This window comes from Equus caballus, chromosome 28, assembly GCF_041296265.1.
Source record: "Equus caballus isolate H_3958 breed thoroughbred chromosome 28, TB-T2T, whole genome shotgun sequence".
In the NCBI taxonomy this organism is placed as follows: Eukaryota; Metazoa; Chordata; class Mammalia; order Perissodactyla; family Equidae; genus Equus; species Equus caballus.
Genome location: NC_091711.1, coordinates 50,885,815 through 50,902,477, shown reverse-complemented (window position 1 = coordinate 50,902,477; position 16,663 = coordinate 50,885,815). Strand labels below are relative to the sequence as shown.

The 16,663-nt window shown below is 59.9% G+C and overlaps 1 protein-coding gene across 1 annotated transcript; it reads right to left on the bottom strand.

Annotated features, from left to right (window-relative positions):
- Positions 1-12,609: 12,609 nt before the first annotated feature.
- Positions 12,610-16,398, bottom strand: PIM3 (Pim-3 proto-oncogene, serine/threonine kinase). Its single transcript, XM_023631147.2, has 6 exons — positions 15,743-16,398; positions 15,410-15,519; positions 15,264-15,314; positions 14,800-15,169; positions 13,820-13,996; positions 12,610-13,737 (listed from the first exon to the last, which is right to left on the bottom strand). The coding sequence occupies exons 1-6, from the start codon at positions 15,825-15,827 to the stop codon at positions 13,550-13,552; spliced, it is 981 nt and encodes a 326-aa protein (XP_023486915.2). The 5' UTR covers positions 15,828-16,398; the 3' UTR covers positions 12,610-13,549.
- Between the last annotated feature and the right edge of the window lie 265 nt (positions 16,399-16,663).

The following is a 16,663-nucleotide window of genomic DNA, read 5'->3' as shown; positions in this document are numbered from 1 at the left end:
TGCCCTTTATCGGTTAAGGACGTTTGCTGGATGTAGAAATCTGAATGGACGGTTCTTTCAGCACTTGAAGAATGTTGTATGACTTCCTTCTGGTGTCTGGTTTCTGATGAGAAATCAGTCATTTGAATCCTTGTTCTTCTATACGTAACACATCATTTTTCTCTGCCTGCTTTTATGATTTTTTCCTTTGGTTTTGGTTTCAGCGATTTGCTTACGAAGTGTCTTGGTGTGGGTTTCTTCCAGTTTACCTAGATGGGATTTGCTCTGCTTCTTGGATTGTAGGGTTATGGCTTTCACCAAACCAATAGTTTTCAGCTATTATTCCCTGAAATATTTTTTCAGCCCCATACTCTTTCTCCTCTCCTTCCCAGACTCCAATGACACAAAGATTGGCGCTTTTACTGTTGTCCTACAGGTCCCTGAAACTCTATTCATTTTTTAAAATCTTTTTTCTCTCTATCGCTCAGATTAATTTCTATTGATATGTCTTCAAGTTCATTGACTCTTTCCCCTGTCATTTCCATTCTGCTACTGAATCCACTCAGTGAGGGTTTTTTTTTCAGTTATTGTATTTTTCAGTTCCAAAATTTCCATTTCTTCTTCTCTATATCTTTCTGTGTCTTTGCTGAGTCACTCAATTTTAATATTTATGTCAAGACTGTTTGCAGTTTCTGGTTCAAGCATTTTTATAGTAGCTGATCTAAAGTCTCTGTCAGGCAACTCAGACGCCTGTGTCGATACATCCTTGGTGTCCGTTGTCTTTGCTCATGTCACATTCTTCATATGCCAAGTGATCTGAGTTTCTATCCTGGACATTTTGAGTACCATGTTATGAGACTCTGGGCCTTCCCCTGCCCCAGGGAGAGGGGTGAGCTTCTGTTTTAGTCCCTTGGGCTGTGGCTTCCGTGTCTGTTCAATGTTCAGTCTTTGCCGTTCTCAGCAGGTCTGTCCTGCATGTGCACCACCTAGTGGTCACTCTGAGACGTACGTGAAGTCTACCTGTCAGATGGGTTCTCAGAGGGTTTGATCTGCTCATGAGGGTCAGATTCACCCTGAGGAGTTGTGTGAACACAGGAGTCCACAACTTAAACCTCTGGGGTCATTTCCCCGAGCTTCTTCCTCTCCATTATTTTCCTGGTACTTTCCAGTTACCTGACGTTCCCTTTTCATTCACCAGAAACCGTCCACTTCTGCATTTGTGATGCATTTGCGGACAAATGGCAGGAGGATGTAGAGGAAAAAAGGCTGCCAATAAGCGAGTTCACCAAGGTTCCAGGATCTAAGATCAATACACAAAAACCAACTGCATTTCTATATGTCAGCAATGAGCTACCCGAAATGAAATTGAGAGAACAATTCCATTCACAACAGCATTGAAAAGAATAAAATACTGAGGGGTAAGTTTCACAAGAGGAGTGCAAGACCATACACTAAACCACACAGCATTTCTAAGAGCTATGAAGGAACCTCTAAGTGAACGGAGAGACATTCGATGTTCGCGGATGGGAGACCCAGTACTGTTAAGAGGGCAATACTCCTCAAGTTGATAATGCAATCCCTACCAAACTGTGAGTGGATCTTTGGGGGGTGGGCAGAAATTAGCAATCTGACTATAAAATTTCTATGAAAATGCAAGGACACAGAATAACCAAAACAATTTTGAAAAGGAACCAAGTTGGAGAATTTACAGTTTCCAATTTTAAAACACTATAAAGCTACAAGAATAAAGACAGTGTGTTCTGGCACAAGATTGACATATAGATCAATGGAACACAACTGAGAGTCCAGAAGTAAACCCATAGACTTTTGGCCAATTGATTTTTGATAAAGGTGACAAGGCTTTCAAAGGGGAAAAGGATACTCTTTTCAACAAATGGTGCGATGACAATCAGATGTCCACATGTAAGAGGAACTGGACCCTTACCTCACACCACACACAAAAATTAACTCAAGGGGGCTGGCCTTGTGGCCGAGTGGTTTGGTTCGTGCACTCTGCTTTGGCGGCCCAGGGTTTCACCAGTTTGGATCCTGGGCGTGGACATGGCATCACTCATTAAGCCATGCTGAGGTGGCGTCCCACATGCCACAACTAGAAGGACCCACAACTAAAATATACAACTATGTACTGGGAGGATTGGGGGAGAAAAAGCAGGAAAAAAAAAGAAGATTGGCAACAGTTGTTAGCTCAGGTGCCAATCTTTAAAAAAAATTTGACTCAAAATCAACAGTAAACCTAAATGTAAGAGCTAAAGCCATAAAACTTTAAAAAGGAAACATAAGAGAAAATCTTTGCGACCCTGCGTTCTTCGGTGTTCTTAGGTGCAACACCAAAAACAGGATCTGTGACAGAAAAAATAGACATGCTGGACTTGATCAACAGTAACAATTTTGTGCTTCAAACAACAGTAGAAAGAAAATGAAAATTGGTCTAAACCATTTCCAAATCATGTATGTAAAAAAGAACTTGCAACTCAAAAAAGAACACTTGCAACTCAAAAATAAGATAAACACACACTTAAAATTGTCATGCATGCTTTACCACAATAAAAAATAAATATAAATTTTAAAATAACAAGACAAACAACCCAAATACAAAAGAGGCAAAAAATTTGATTAGACATATAATCAAAGAAGGAGGGAAGCTGGATACATTCTTTGGCAAAATTTCTAATCAAATTTGAAAAGATGCTCAACATCATTAGTTATTAGAAAAATTCAGATTGAAACCAAATGCCACACCACTTCACACCCACAGGATGGCTGCAACAAAAAGACAGTGACGAGCGTTGACAAGGATGTGGGGACATTGGAACCCTCATACGTTGCTGGTGGGAATGTAAATGTGTAGCCAATTTCGTCAAACCTTAAACACAAATTTACCATATGGCCCAGCAATTCCATTTCTAAGTATCTACCTAAGAGAAATGACAACATATGTCCACATATGTACGTGAATGTTCACAGCAGCTTTATTCACAATCGCCAAAATGTGGAAACAACCCAAAGGTCCATCTACTGGTGAATGGATAAACAAAATGTGGTCCTCCCATACACTGGGATATTATTATGGGAACCAACTCCTGACACAGGCTACAACGTGGATGAACCCCAACATTATTGTGTTCAGTGAAAGCAGCCAGACACCAAATACTACAAGTTGTAGGATTCCTTTTTTGTGAAATATCCAAAAATGGTGAGTCTGTGAAGACAGAAAGCAGCTGAATGGCTGCCTAGGGCTGGGGTGGGAGGGGAAGTGATGGCTAATGGGCACAAGAGATCTTTGAGGTGATGGAAATTTCTAAAATTGGACTATGGTGATGGTTGCACAACCCGGAAAATTTACTAAAATCATTGAATTGTGGGTGGCTCACTGAAATCGTTGAAAGTGGGTGGATTTTATGGTATGTAAATTATACCTCAATAAAGCTGTCTTAAAAATACTTTTCATGGATTTTATTAGATTTCCATTTAACTCTCTGAGAAATGTTTAAAGTGGCTCCGAGTATTAATTTAAGAGGAACTTCGTTTTTTATTAAACACTTAGTTGGCTGAAAGAGAAAGCCTGCCCCGGACCCTGACCCTGGGGCTGTCCCCTGGTGGGGCCCCCATCACCATCCCTCCACACAAGGCCTGGAGCCAGCGCTGCCCCTCAGGAGCTGGGGAGAATCACAGCGCGTTTGGGGACCAGAGGGAGGCTGGGGGACTGTCTGGGGGAGACGAAAGGACCACAGGGAGGTGCTGTGGCAAGGCTGGGCCAGCCCCACAAGTGTCTCCCCACCCCACCGCTGGGCTCTGCCTGTCCATGAGACCCCCGCCCCCAGGCCAGGGCTCCTCCACTCTGTGCTCTGAGCTCCCCAGAGAAGAGACCACTGAGGAGTAGCCAGGGTGAAAGATGGCACCACCCCTTCCCACCGGGCAGTGCACACCTACTGCGTGCTGGACCGAGCTCAGCCCTTGCCTTCCTGACACCTGACGCGCCCCATGGCCCTGGGGACTGTCCATCTTCAGCTCCTTTTTGTCCAGGAGGAAGTGAGGTGAGGAAACCAAGGCCCGTAGATGGAAACCCAGCCCGGGTACCCATGGTCTGCAGTGGCCCCAGAGCAGCCCAACCAGGACCGGGCTCTGTGGGCTGGGAAGCCCCCACAGGAGCTTGGACCTGTGATCCTGGAGACAGTGCACCTCTGCTCCAGGGCCCTGGCCCCCTCTCTTCCCTCCTCCCACCCATGGCCATGGTTACAGCCCAGTCTCCCTTGGCCCACCAGCTGCTGGAGCCAGCGTCCCAGCCGGCGGGCTCAGGGTGCCCACAGCTAATCTGACCGTTAGGGCACAGCGGTGCCGGCAGCAGCCAGGCATGGGAGTCAGGTGCCGGGCAGACAGAGTGGCCGGGCCTGGTGATCATGTGCAGCGAGGACAGGGACAGAATGTCCCAGAGGCTGGGCCAGGGTGTGGGGGCGGGGAGGCCAGTGGACCACAGCTCTGAGTCCTCAGTCGCCTCCAGGCCCCGAGCTCCCCCCTCACCATAGGGCAAGAGGCGACCTCAAGACCAGGGTCAGCACCGGCCCGGCCTGCTCTCCTGCACTAATGGGGGGATGCTTTGGAGAGAGAGGACTCACTGTGCTCTCCCTGGGCTTGCTGGGTGTGTGGGCAGGGTCCTGTCCAGCCTCCATTCCTCCTTGGGGCCGACTGACCTTCTACCTCCCAAACCATCCGGAACTGACCCCCTCGTGGTCTTGCAGGACTCCCCCTTGCCTGGGCACTGAGCCCCCCACCAGACTCTGGCCCCAGGGTGGCCTGCCCCTGGGCACTCCACATCCCCCTCTGACAGCGTCCACCCTCCCCCTTCCTGGGAGATCTGGCCTGCTGGCCTGGCGGCCTCTCCAGGACCTCTCCTCACTCCAGACATGCTCACCTCTCTGCAGCTGCCCTTGGCTCCTAGACTCCCTCCAGCCTCAGATCTCAGCACCAGTGGCCCTCTGGGGACCCCTCACTTCCCGATGCCCTCACAGTGGCCCCCTGACTGTGGGCTCTGTGGGGGCCCAGGGATATTCTTGACCCCCCTCCAGGGCCTCAGGCAGTTCCTACACATGGGCCGACGTGTCTGTGTGCCCTGACACCAGTACACATGTGTGACTGCACTGCCACCATGGCTGGTCAGTGTCGCAGCCGAGCAGTGGGAGGGACAGGAGGGCTGGTAGGCACACCCTTCCTCCCTCTGCCCCCTCCCAGCTCCGAGCTCCTCTTCTGTCACCAACTTCCCCACCCCCCACTCCCCACAGCGCTGAGTCACAGGGACTCCCCCACGTGCTGCTGTGCCCTTCGAGGAGGCGAGTCACACAGCAGTGTCAGCCACGGCATGTGCGGAAGGACGCCCAAGTCTTGGCACCAGGCTCTGCTTAGACTGGGCCCTACATGGGCGCACACACTGGAGCAGCCATGCACAGACATACACAGGTGCACACACACATGCATCCATGCACATATACACAGATACACATGCATGCACACACATATGCTGGATCACACATACATGTACATGCATACTGATCTACTTGTGTGGGCACACATGCACATACGTGCATGCATGTGCAGACACAAACACCTTGACACACACGCGTGCTTGGAGCGCATATTTACACACCCACACATCCCTACATGCACACTCTCAGGTACACAGAGATGTGCACGTGCACATACACACTCAAAGACAAGCACCCTTTCCATGGCCGCATGGGTCCTCCGGGCCTTTTCTGGAGGGAGACTGAGGTGGCTGCTGAATGGCCGGGACTGGGCAGGGGCAGAGCTGACACTACAGGGCCCCATAGCAGCTCGGACCTGCTCCAGGGCCGGTACGGTTTACCAGGCTAGCAGGGGGGCTTCCTCTGGCCCCTAGTGTGGGATGCACTCCTGTTCTGGCCTGTTGAGGTCACTGAACCAGCCACTGCACCAGGGTCCTCGACCACCCACACACTACAGATTTGTGACCCTGCTCTGTCCCAACCCCTGTCTCCCAGTAGGAGGAGCAGCGGAGGGCCAGGAGCTCTGTGCTCAGGGCCTCTGAGGCCCCTGCCTCCCTCCCCTCAGCCCACCGCTGGGGAAGTCAGGGCTATGGGGCAAACCAGGAGAAGAGCCCAGAAGACGTGTGTGCTAAGTGGAGACTGCAGGCCTCCCGTGCCTCTCCTTCTGTTCCTCCTTTGAGTAAGCTGGGCCTGGGCTCCTCTGCCTGCCTCAGGGCCTTTGCCTCTGCTGTTCCCCCTGCTGGAGCCCCCTCCCCAGATCTCTGCAGAGCTGCCTGTGCCATCTCTCAGGTCCCACTCAGAAGCCCACTCAGCAGAAAGGTCAATGGTGACCCTAAGAACACCACCTCCACGTCTCTGTCACATCCTGAAACTATCATGCCAATTTGTCTGGGTCACTGCCCATTGGCAGGGGTAAGCCCGAGGGGTCAGGACTGTCTGGTTCTCTCCAGAGTGAAAAGGGCCCTTTGAGCTCCATGAGACAGCTTGGTGAGCAGAAACCAGATGGCAGAGGAGAGTCAGGGGCCTTGGGGCAGACCCCTCTGTTTGCTCCCTGGGGTGGGTGTGTAGACCCCCTCTGCACGTGCTCCGTAGGATGGAGGTGCCTCTGTGGGGAGCTGTTGGGCAGGCCATCCCAGGTTACAGACCGCAATCGGGGTATCTCCAGGTCCCTGGCCTCCTGCACTGCCCACCTGTGAGATGAGAAGTCTCCTAAGGCTTTAGGGTCACACGGCCTAGGGCAGCACCCCAGTGGTCTAGGATCCCTGACCCCCTGCCTGGCCTGGCCCAGTGGGTGGAGCCTCCTGGCCCTCCTGGTCACTGGGTCCCAGGACCTAGGGCATCTGCAACCCAGAGAGGCCCCACAGCCTGACAGGAGCGTCACCTAGTCAGCCTCATGGTCCAGCCCTGCCCCCACAGCCCAGGTCCCACTGAGGGCCTCAAGGGCCACAAGGAGTGGGGAAAACGGCTCTGGGCTGGGCCTGGCCTGACGCTTCTGGTGCCAGCTCCTCTCCTCTCCATCCCTCTGCCCACTGCTGGGGTGGCCACTGGGGTGGGGGTCACTGAGCACAGTATTCCTGCGTGAAGAACCCAAGGAACCTGGCTCAGGGGCAGCAACTGCGGGGTGGGGCGGAGAAGCCCAGAGGCCCTGGGCCAGGTGCCAGCCTCCCCCACAGGTGGATGGGGCCAGTGACATCAGGGCCTGAGCCTCAGATCAGGGTAGGCAGCCTCCTGGTAAGAGGGTGGGCAGGAAGGGCCAGAGGCCAGGTCAGAGCCAGCTCACCTCCCCGGGCCCCATGTTAGGAAGATCCCCCTCCCCAGGTAGGGTGGGCCCCCTTGGCTGCTTGTGACCTTGGGTGGGTCCCTGACTTCCCAGAGCCTCAGTTTCCCCCACCTAGCTCATTCAGGGCTAGGTATGGGTAACCCACCCCCAAAGAAGACCCCTTACTCATTCATATAGGAGTGGACCCCCTACACCACCCTATCCTGGCCAACATCTGGGGCCCAGGCCCCGGGAAGGGCTTTCCTGCAAGGATCAGGCCAGAAGGAGAGCTGTGGACCAGTGCTGGAGGGGCAGGCCCTGCCTCCACCCTACCCAGCCAGGCCTGACTGCCAGGAACTCTGGGGGGTAGAGGGGGGAGTCAGTTGTGTAATCAAAGCTCAGGGCTTTGCCAAGGCTGCCTGGAAAACTGGCCGGCCTGGAAGTCATGTGCTGGAAGCTCAGGCAGACCCCTCCTCCCCATCAGAGGCCTCTGTATCAAGGGGACTGGTCCATTGAGAAACCCCAGGGCCGGCAATTCAGCTTGGGCCCCGCACCCCCTTGGCCATGGCCAAGGGTCAGGGATACACAGGGGCCCAGGGAGCTCCTATCCATCCACTTGCTCCATGGTCAGGTGCCAGACCTGGCTGACACCTTCACAGCCACAGTGCCCATGATTGCAGGTCACACGGGAGATTGCGGCCCCTCAGCCCTGCCTGTCCAGGCCTCCACTGCCCACCTTGGACTGTCCAGACTTCTGCCTGGCATTTCCTTTTAGTGCTGATTTTGCCAGCACAGGGCTCCCTGGCTGACTGGGGTCTGGATGCCCAGAGGGGCGGAAGGGATCCCGGGGTCCTGCCAGGGATCACTTCCCTTTTCCGAGAAGTGCTGGCACCAAAGCAACGCCAAGGTTTCGTTTCTGGGGCTGTGTGGGAGGAGGAAACTTAGCAGGGCTCTGACAGCTGCAGAAGGTCAATTTCGGATCTGTGTCCCAGCCTCTCTCTTCCTGGGGAGCCGGGCCAGCCTCAGTTGTAGGTGAGGAGGCCAGGAGAGGCAGTGTTGAAGGGCGCCTCGCCACCACGTGGGCATGACTGGCACCCCACAGCCCTCAGGGGGCCTGGCCTTGAGCAAAGCAGTCAAAGTGCAGACCCAGGTGGGGTACAACATGAGGCTCCCGGGAGGGCAGCGGCACCAGAGGGAGGCCAGAACCGGCGGGCCTAGGGGGCATTCTGGCCGAGGCCACGTGCCACCAAGGCCGCAGTACATTCAGGAGCCTGGTTCTTTCCACGATGGTTTCTGGGTTGTGCATAGCCCCGAGGAAAGTCCCTGAAGGACGGACACTGTTCAGAACTTGAGCGAGTGGTTAAATTGTAAAGATAGTAAGGATGAGCGGAGTTGGGGGCTAGCCCAGCAGAGAACAGCCAGAGCCTCCTGGGTATGGGGCGGTGGGTGAAGGGGAGGGGAGAAACCCAGGCCTGTCCCAGAGCGGGCAGCCTGGAGGAGGCCAGGAGAGGGTTTTGGGGGTCGTGCATTCCACACGGTCTTAGGCAGCCTGTCCCCTCTGCTCCAGCGCCAAGCTGTCCACATGGCCAATAGTGCTAGCCGCAGGGGAGTTGGGGGTCCTGCCGGTGGGTACAGCCTCATCCGGGCCTCAAGAGGCCCTGGGAAGAGGAGTCCCCTCGCTCAGGCCCCAGCCCCCAGCCCACAGACTCTGCAGACGGGGCTGGTTCTGCTGAGAACAGATCCTACTCCAGCAGAGGAGGGTCCTGTAGACACGGGGGACCCACAAAGCTTAGCATGAGTGGCATAGACCCTTGGGGATGGCACAGCTTGGGGCAGCTCCCAGCCCTGAGGAGTGGAACAGTGGGACAGCGGCTCTGCGGCCGGCCCACCCCAGGTCCCACAGGCACCACATCCAGATGGGCGCCCTGCCTTGGCGCACATGTGTGATTGCTTGGCCCTGAGTGCCTGAGGAGGGGCTGCAGCCCTGGGGGCCAGTCCAGGCAGGGTGGGATGGGCCCAACCTGTGGGAAGGGGCCTGAACACCCCCCGCCAGATCCCACCTCAGAGCCGGGAGAGGCCCCTGTGTAGACACAAAGCCTGAGGAACTGAAATGGATTCTGCTGGCCTCCCTCCCCCAGGGAGGGGCCAGACCGGCAGGGCTGGGGGAACCTGGAGGGGCAGGGCCCCACTCGGATCCTGACGGAGCTCCAGGTTTGTGGGGCAGGAGGTGGGGGCACCCAGACATAGAGAAGAGAGCCTAGGGGCTGGAGTGGCCTCAAGGAGAGGACAGGGGATCTGCGTATTTTGTCCCATCCAGCGCCCCAAGCCGAGTGGCCCAGCGGAGCCCCACAGAGCCCGAGGGGCAGCAGGCAGGGCTGGGCCAGGGCTGCAGGTGGGCATTCCAAAGGGGATCCAGGCCTCACAGCCAGAGCTCTGGAATTCTGCTGGGTCTCTGAAACATGGGGATTCTCTGAAATCTGACTGTGGGGGCGCCCCAGGGTCCAGGAAAGCTACCCTTCACAGTGTGCTGTGTCCTGGGCCTCTCCTGTGGCCTGCACCCTGCGCCCACAGCCAGGTCCTGGATGCAGTCTGGACCCAGCCCCCCACCCCCATGGGCCTCAACCACCAGGAGGAATGTCCAGGCTGGCCCTCAGCAGCTCCCTAATCTGTGAGGCACAGCACTCATGCTCTGGCATCTGCATAAGGTCCCTCCCTTTCTGGGCCTCAGTTTCCCCAAGGGCAACCTGGGCAAGAGCCCTTCCCTAGTGGCGCTGGGGCTGGGGCATGTGCACATGTCCAACCCAGGACGGCAGCTGGCAGCGCCCAGCAGCCAAGGCTGGGCTAGCCCTGGCTGACAGGGTGGGAAGGGGTGCCTGTGGGGTGCCCAGGCTTGTGCAGTCAAGCTGAGACAGAAGGGGTGCGTGGCCGTCGGGTGGCCACCCGCTCCCCTTGTCTGTCTCCTCTCTGTCTTTTCCCTCTTGCCCTGCAGGGCAGGCTCTGTGAGGGGAGCTCAGCCCTCCACCCTGGCTTGCATATGCCACGTGGGCTAGCACATACCAGCCCCCCAGACCCTGACCCCGGGGCCCAGCCTCTGGCCCCAGCCCCAGTCCACTCGCCCCGCCGGCCCCGATGCACACAGGCATGGGCTCCCCCTACACCAAGTGGGGCCCTCTCCCTGCTGACCCGTCACTCTTGTCAGAGCCAGGCCTCCCACCCCCAGGCAGGAGAGGAGCTGTCACCTGTGGCAACAGCTTCTGCGTCCCTCAAACCCATCAGTGGTCACCCCCACAGACCTGTCCATCCACTGCCAGAGCGGCCAGCGCCACCTGCGCAGGCGTCACTGGACGGGGGCCCAGGGCCCAGAGGCCTCAGGAGGGCTGGCAGAGCCTCTGACCAGCGGTGATTCTGAGGAGGGCCTGGGCTGGAGGGCAGCATTTCCCAAACTGCCTCCATGGCAGGCCTTTGCTGACAGCGGGGGCTGAGCTCCCCTTCCAGGGGCAGACCTCGGGAAACACTGTCCTCTGGGCTGCTCTTAAGAGACAGACACTCAGCCTGCAGTCAGGTGGCCAGTGGCCTTGGGGGAGCCTCTCCGCCTCTCCGCACCTCTGCTTCCCCATCTGTGGAGCTCACGGAGTTGATAAATGTGAGAACTCAGGACCCCGCTTGTGGTGCTGGCATGCGCTCAAGACCGCACGCGCTCACCAAGGCTGCAAGCCTTTCCCCACCTGTCCTGACCACTTCCCTCCTGACTTTGCACAAGCACTGCCCTCCGTCCCACTCCACGAGCCCCTGTGCCTTCCCAGGGCCTGACTCAGGGTCCCACACAAGGACAAGCTCAGTGAGTGATTACCGTATGGCCTGGTGGGTGGACGGATGGAAGGACAGATGGATGGACAGATGGGTGGATGCAGGAGTGCCCAAATGAGCCCAGCACATTCAGCTGGCAAGGAGGGGAGCTGGGATCACTACATGTGGGTAGCTGTCACCAGAGTGGGGTGCAGGGGCCTGAACTTGTCCTCAACCCTCTCTGACGGCTCCCCCATGGAGCTCCAGCCCATGGCCTGGGGTTGCTGCCTGAGGGCTCCATTCCTGGGAGGGGGCAGGGTAAGCTAAGGAGAACCCCAGCCGGCCAGGGTGGCCTCTGGGCAGGCTGGTCAGCCCAGGGCCGTGGGAACAGGCGGGCTGTCTCCCGACAGTCCCCCAACTCCTCTGAGGCATCTGCCTACAGTGAGTGGGGCCACCCCTGGAAATTCCGGGCTCTCCATAGCAGCTCCTCAGAACGTGTTCCAGGCCCAGGCCAGCCGCAAACCCCACTGACTCCGTGAATGGCCGAGACTGAACCAGAAGCCCCCTCAGCGCCTCCGCCTGTCCTTTTCCTTCAGCATCACTTTCCAAAACTTCCTGTCTCTGCTCCTGCCTGTGGGCTCAGGACACTTTGTCTGACAATGTGGTCCCGAGGGCCATTAGCAAGTTCATGGGCAGGCAGGGGTCTGCGTGCTTTGCAGACAGGCATGTGGCCAGACACCTGGGCTGTGGAACAGAAGGACAGGTCTCTGGAGACTCCAAGCCATGTGTCTGGGCCCTGCTGGACCCAAACGGCCTCCTTGCAGGCTCAGCAGGTGCCCTACTGCCCCACCCTGGGGACCAACCAAACAAAGGACCCCATGGGGGCTATAGGGCACACCATCTCCACCAGGCCTGCCCTTCACACAGTGGCCTGGTGCCCACATTTCCACACCTGGACTTGGCCGTGACCTCCACCTACCACCTTGCCCTACACCTGTCAGGCCTGGATGACCACTGGAGCATTTTTTGACCACACCCACCCCAGTTCTCTACACCTGAAGTGCCCTCCACGTCCTCTACCTGGCAAAGCCCTCGTCCTTCAGGACCTCTTTCAGCCATCTGTGGGCTTCACAGATCCCTCCATGCACACGTCTGCCTCAGTGACCTGAGCAATGGTCCTCTGCTCTTCCCACCCTGATGGGGCCTCCCTGAAAACAAGGCCACAGAGATGCTTTTGAGGCCACACCCTAAGCCTCTAGACTAGTGGTGGGAAGGCCAACCCCTGAGCCCAGCTCCCTGCTCCTCTCCCACATGCCCCTGATGGTGAGGCCTGCGGCCCACTCCCCTGGGCAAAGAATGGGGGGCAAAAAGGCCAAGAGCCACACCACACGCCAAACCCTCCAGCCTGGGAGGGAAGAGCCTGGGCCCCTCACGCTGCTGGCTCCCCACAGGAGACCCAGAGGGGGCTCCCCAGCAGCTAGAGGCTCCATCTCCCAGAACTCCCTTCTCCCACCCCAGACCACCCAGCCCAACAAACATAGAAACCCATTATATACAAAACAATTTAATTGAAATACCATATAAAAAAATATGATCTCCAGACATCTCACTCTTGAGCTGAGAGAAACCCCCAGCTGCGATGTCTACACACCCGGATCATAGGAACACAGCTGCTAAAATAAATTAAAGGCTTGAGACTCTGTCCCCCCTACCCCCCAGCTTCCAGAGCCAACAAGCAGACTGTACAAGGTCAATAATTTAAAACCCGCCCCCTAGGGCACAGAGCCTTGAAGTGGCGGCATCACCAACTCCCTTTAAATTAGCCACTGTACAAGTCCATCTTCCGACAGACACAGGTGGGGGCCTGGGTCCACAGCACTCTCCGCCCCCCGGGCCTGGGGGAGGTGGGGCTGCTGGGAGGCAGGAACCCCAACAAATAAATTAACAATAAATAGCCCTCTGCGGAAGTCACACCATAAATAACAGACGTCCGCACGCACACAGTGTGCATGCGGGCAGCAGAGGCCTGAACGTTGCATTGCTTGTGCATGGACACGCCCAGACGAAGACTGAGAGACCAGGGCGGGTCGGGGAGGTGTCCCCGGGGAGATGAGGCCACAGGACATGGGAGTGCTCCGGGTCCAACACTGTCACACAGGGAGGCGCTGAGGGCCGGCAGGGCTGCCTCCTGGAGCACAGGAGAGGGACAGTCTTGGGTCTAAGCACCCGCCCAAGGCAGGTGGAACCTCACTTGAGGGGAGCGTCTTTGGACGACAGAGCTTGAGAAACCAAGTCCGTGAGAGCAGCGTTCGAAAAGGCACTCAAAGCAAAGGAAACAGCCCAGTGCCCGAGGCAAAGGTCACCAGGGGTCAGAGATCACTGCTTTCGCAAGGAGCAGGCGGCCAAGCAGAGTCGTCTGCGGTCTCTCGCAGAGCTGGGCTGGGGAAGGCGGTCCTTCTGGCTCCCACAAGCCAGGCCAGGCCCGGCCTCACAAGCTCTCGCTGCTGGAGGTGGTGCTGGCCCCGTCCTCCGCGTCCAGGGCGCAGAGCCGCAGGTCGCAGCTCTCCGGGGTGCCCCCGTCTGCTCCCAGCATCCAAGGGTGGGCGCAGATCTGGTCCAGCGAGGGCCGCTCTGAGGGCCGCAGGGACAGACACCACTGAATGAGCTGCTGACACTCTGAGGGGAAGGAGAGAAGGTCAGAAAGGGCCGGCTCCGCTGCCCGCCCCACACCGCGGGCAGGCCCAGTGCCCCCACACACCTGGGGAGACCCTCCTCCGGAAAAAGAAGCGGCCCCGAAGAATCTCCTCGTCGTGCTCAAAGGGAATGTCCCCACACACCATGTCGTACAGCAGCACGCCCAGAGACCACACGGTGGCCGAGCGCCCGTGGTAGCGGTGGTAGCGGATCCACTCCGGTGGGCTGTACACTCGGGTGCCTGTGGGACACGTGAAGATCAGGACGCCACTAAGGGACCAGCGCCCCATAAAGCTGGTACCAAACACAAACACCAACACAGTGCTCCCGGCTAATCATCTCCACAGCCGGAGCTGGAGGAGGGAGCCGCCTCCAATTCCTGCTGGTCATCACCCTGGAAAAACGCCGGGGCGTGGCCTCCCCAGGGCCGCCGGCCCGCCCCGCCCCCCAGCTGGCCCCGCAGCGGACGGAGCGGGTCACATGAGCTAGAGCTCGGGTTTCACAACAAACAGATGTGAGGTGAGGATACGCAGAGAGCGGGGAAGGGAGAACCCGGGAGAGAAAAGAAAGGAGGGAGGAGGGAGGAGGAACGTGGGAGGAGGGAGGAGGCGGCGCGCGGGCGGGGAGCCCCGGCTTCCCCGCGCTCCGCAATGCGGGGATTTCTGCCGCGGCGCCCCCAGCTCTGCACGCACGCACGCAGCGCCCGCCCCCACGCAGGGGGAGGCCCGCGGTAGCGCCGGCTGCGACATCGCGGGGGTCCAGGCACTCCCGGCGCCGTCCCCACCGCCCTCCACCCGCGGTCGCACCCCGACACAACCGGAGGGGGCAGTCTCGAGCCCGCCCCTCGCCCCCACGCCACGATCCGGCTTGCGATCCCGGGCTCTGCCCTCCCCAAGGCAGCGCGTGGCCCACGCCCCCCACGCGAGCATGCCCCAGGCGCGGCGCGCGCGTCCTCCAACAGTCCCAGCTCCTCTGTGGGTCCTCCGCTCCCCACGGACGTTACCGGCCGCCGCTGGACCGCTCCGCCACCCCGCCCGTGCTCACCGTCAAAGTCGGTGTAGACCGTGTCCTTGAGCAGGGCGCCGGAGCCGAAGTCAATGAGCTTGAGCTCGCCCGAGCGCAGGTCCACGAGCAGGTTCTCGTCCTTGATGTCGCGGTGCACGACCCCGCAGCCGTGGCAGTGGCGCACGGCGGCTAGCACCTGCGCGAAGAAGCGGCGCGCCAGGGGCTCATCGAGCGCGCCGCGCTCCGTGATGAAGTCGAAGAGGTCCTGGGCCGGCTCGGGCCGCTCGAGCACCAGCAGGAAGCCGTCGGGCCGCTCAAACCAGTCCAGCAGGCGGATGACGCCGCGCGCGCCGCCCGCCGCGCCCACCTTGCGCAGCAGCACCACCTCGAGGGGCACGGCCGCGCCGCCCTGGGGGACACTGCGGTCAGCGCGCACAAGCCGGCGGGCGGCCCCCCGACCCCGGCCGATAGTGCCCGCCGCCCGCCCGGCCCCCCGCACTTACGATGCTGCCCCACTCGGTCACCCGCTCCTTCACCACGTGCTTCACAGCCACCTGGAGGGGGGGGACGCGAGTGGTCAGGCCCTGCGAGGCTGCGACGACGCGCGCAGTGGGCGAGAATCCCGGGTCCGCCCGGCTGCCCGACTCACCGGGAGCCCGTCGGCGATGCGGCTGCCCGCGTAAACCGTGCCGAAGCCGCCGCTGCCCAGCACGGCGCCGACTTGGTACACCTTCTCGAAGCTCTCCTTGTCCGCCTTGGCTGTGGGGACCGCGGGCGGGGTTGGTGCGGCCCGGCGCGCCCTGGCCCCCGACGCCGCCCGACCCCCAAATCCTGACTGCCGAGACCCCGGACTCGCCCCCGGCCCCCAGATCTCAGCCACCGATCTCCCGGTCCCCGAAACCCCCGTTGCGCCCCCGGCCCCCAGATCTCAGCCCCTGATCCCCCGACCCCAGGACCCCCGACGCCCCCGCCCCGCGCGCACCTGGCTGCAGGATCTTCACCGGGAGGTGGTCCACGCCGCCCGGCCCGCAGAGGTGCGCCAGGGAGCCGAACTTGGAAAGCAGCATCGCGGGCGGCGGCGGGAGCGGACTCGCGGCCTCCGGGCTCTGCGCCGCCTCTCGCCGCCCGGCTCCCCGCGCGGCCGCGGACACGGGAGGGCGGCCTCCCCGGACCGCGCGGAGCCCCGAGCTCAGGACGGCGGGCGGCGGGCGGGCACGCCGGGAGCACCGGCCCTCGAGGCTCCAAGAGCGCTCGGGCGAGGCCGTCGGCGCGGCGCGGCGCGGCGCAGTGGCCCGGCCAAGCCCGCGCGGACCGCGTGGACGCGCCGCAGGACAAGCCGCTCACACGCCGCGGCCGCCTCGCCCCGGGGTTTTGGGCCGCGGCCGCCCGTATCCCTCCGCGGGGGCGGGGCTAGTCGAGACCCCGCCCCCTTCCTCTGGGGTCCGCGTGTCCGAGTGGCCCCGGGGAGCCCGCGCGAGCCGCCGAGGGACGGCGGGAGGCCGAGCGCCCCGGCCGGGGCGGGCGGAGGCCGGTGGACGAGGGTCGCGGAGAGCCGCCCGGGACTAGCTCGCTGTGCTGGAGCCGCGGAGGTGCACGGCGCGGCGTAGCCCCTCCTCTGCTCGCAGACGCCCCGCGCATGCGCAGCTTCCGCGCGGGCGGTGGCCGAGGCGTCGGGGCGGGGCCGCGGGAGCCAATGGGCGCGGGCTTCCCGGAGGGCGCCGTGGCCCAGCCAATGGCGGCGAGCGCGGGGCGGGGGCTCGTGGGCCCCGCCCCAGGCCGCGCCGGGAAGGTCACCGGTTACACGCGCGCCTTCCCAGCAGGTCCGAAGTGGGCGGCTGGAGCTGGGTGCTGGCACGGGGTCCCGGGGGCGGGAGTCCAGGAGGCCACCCCCGGACCTGCGTGT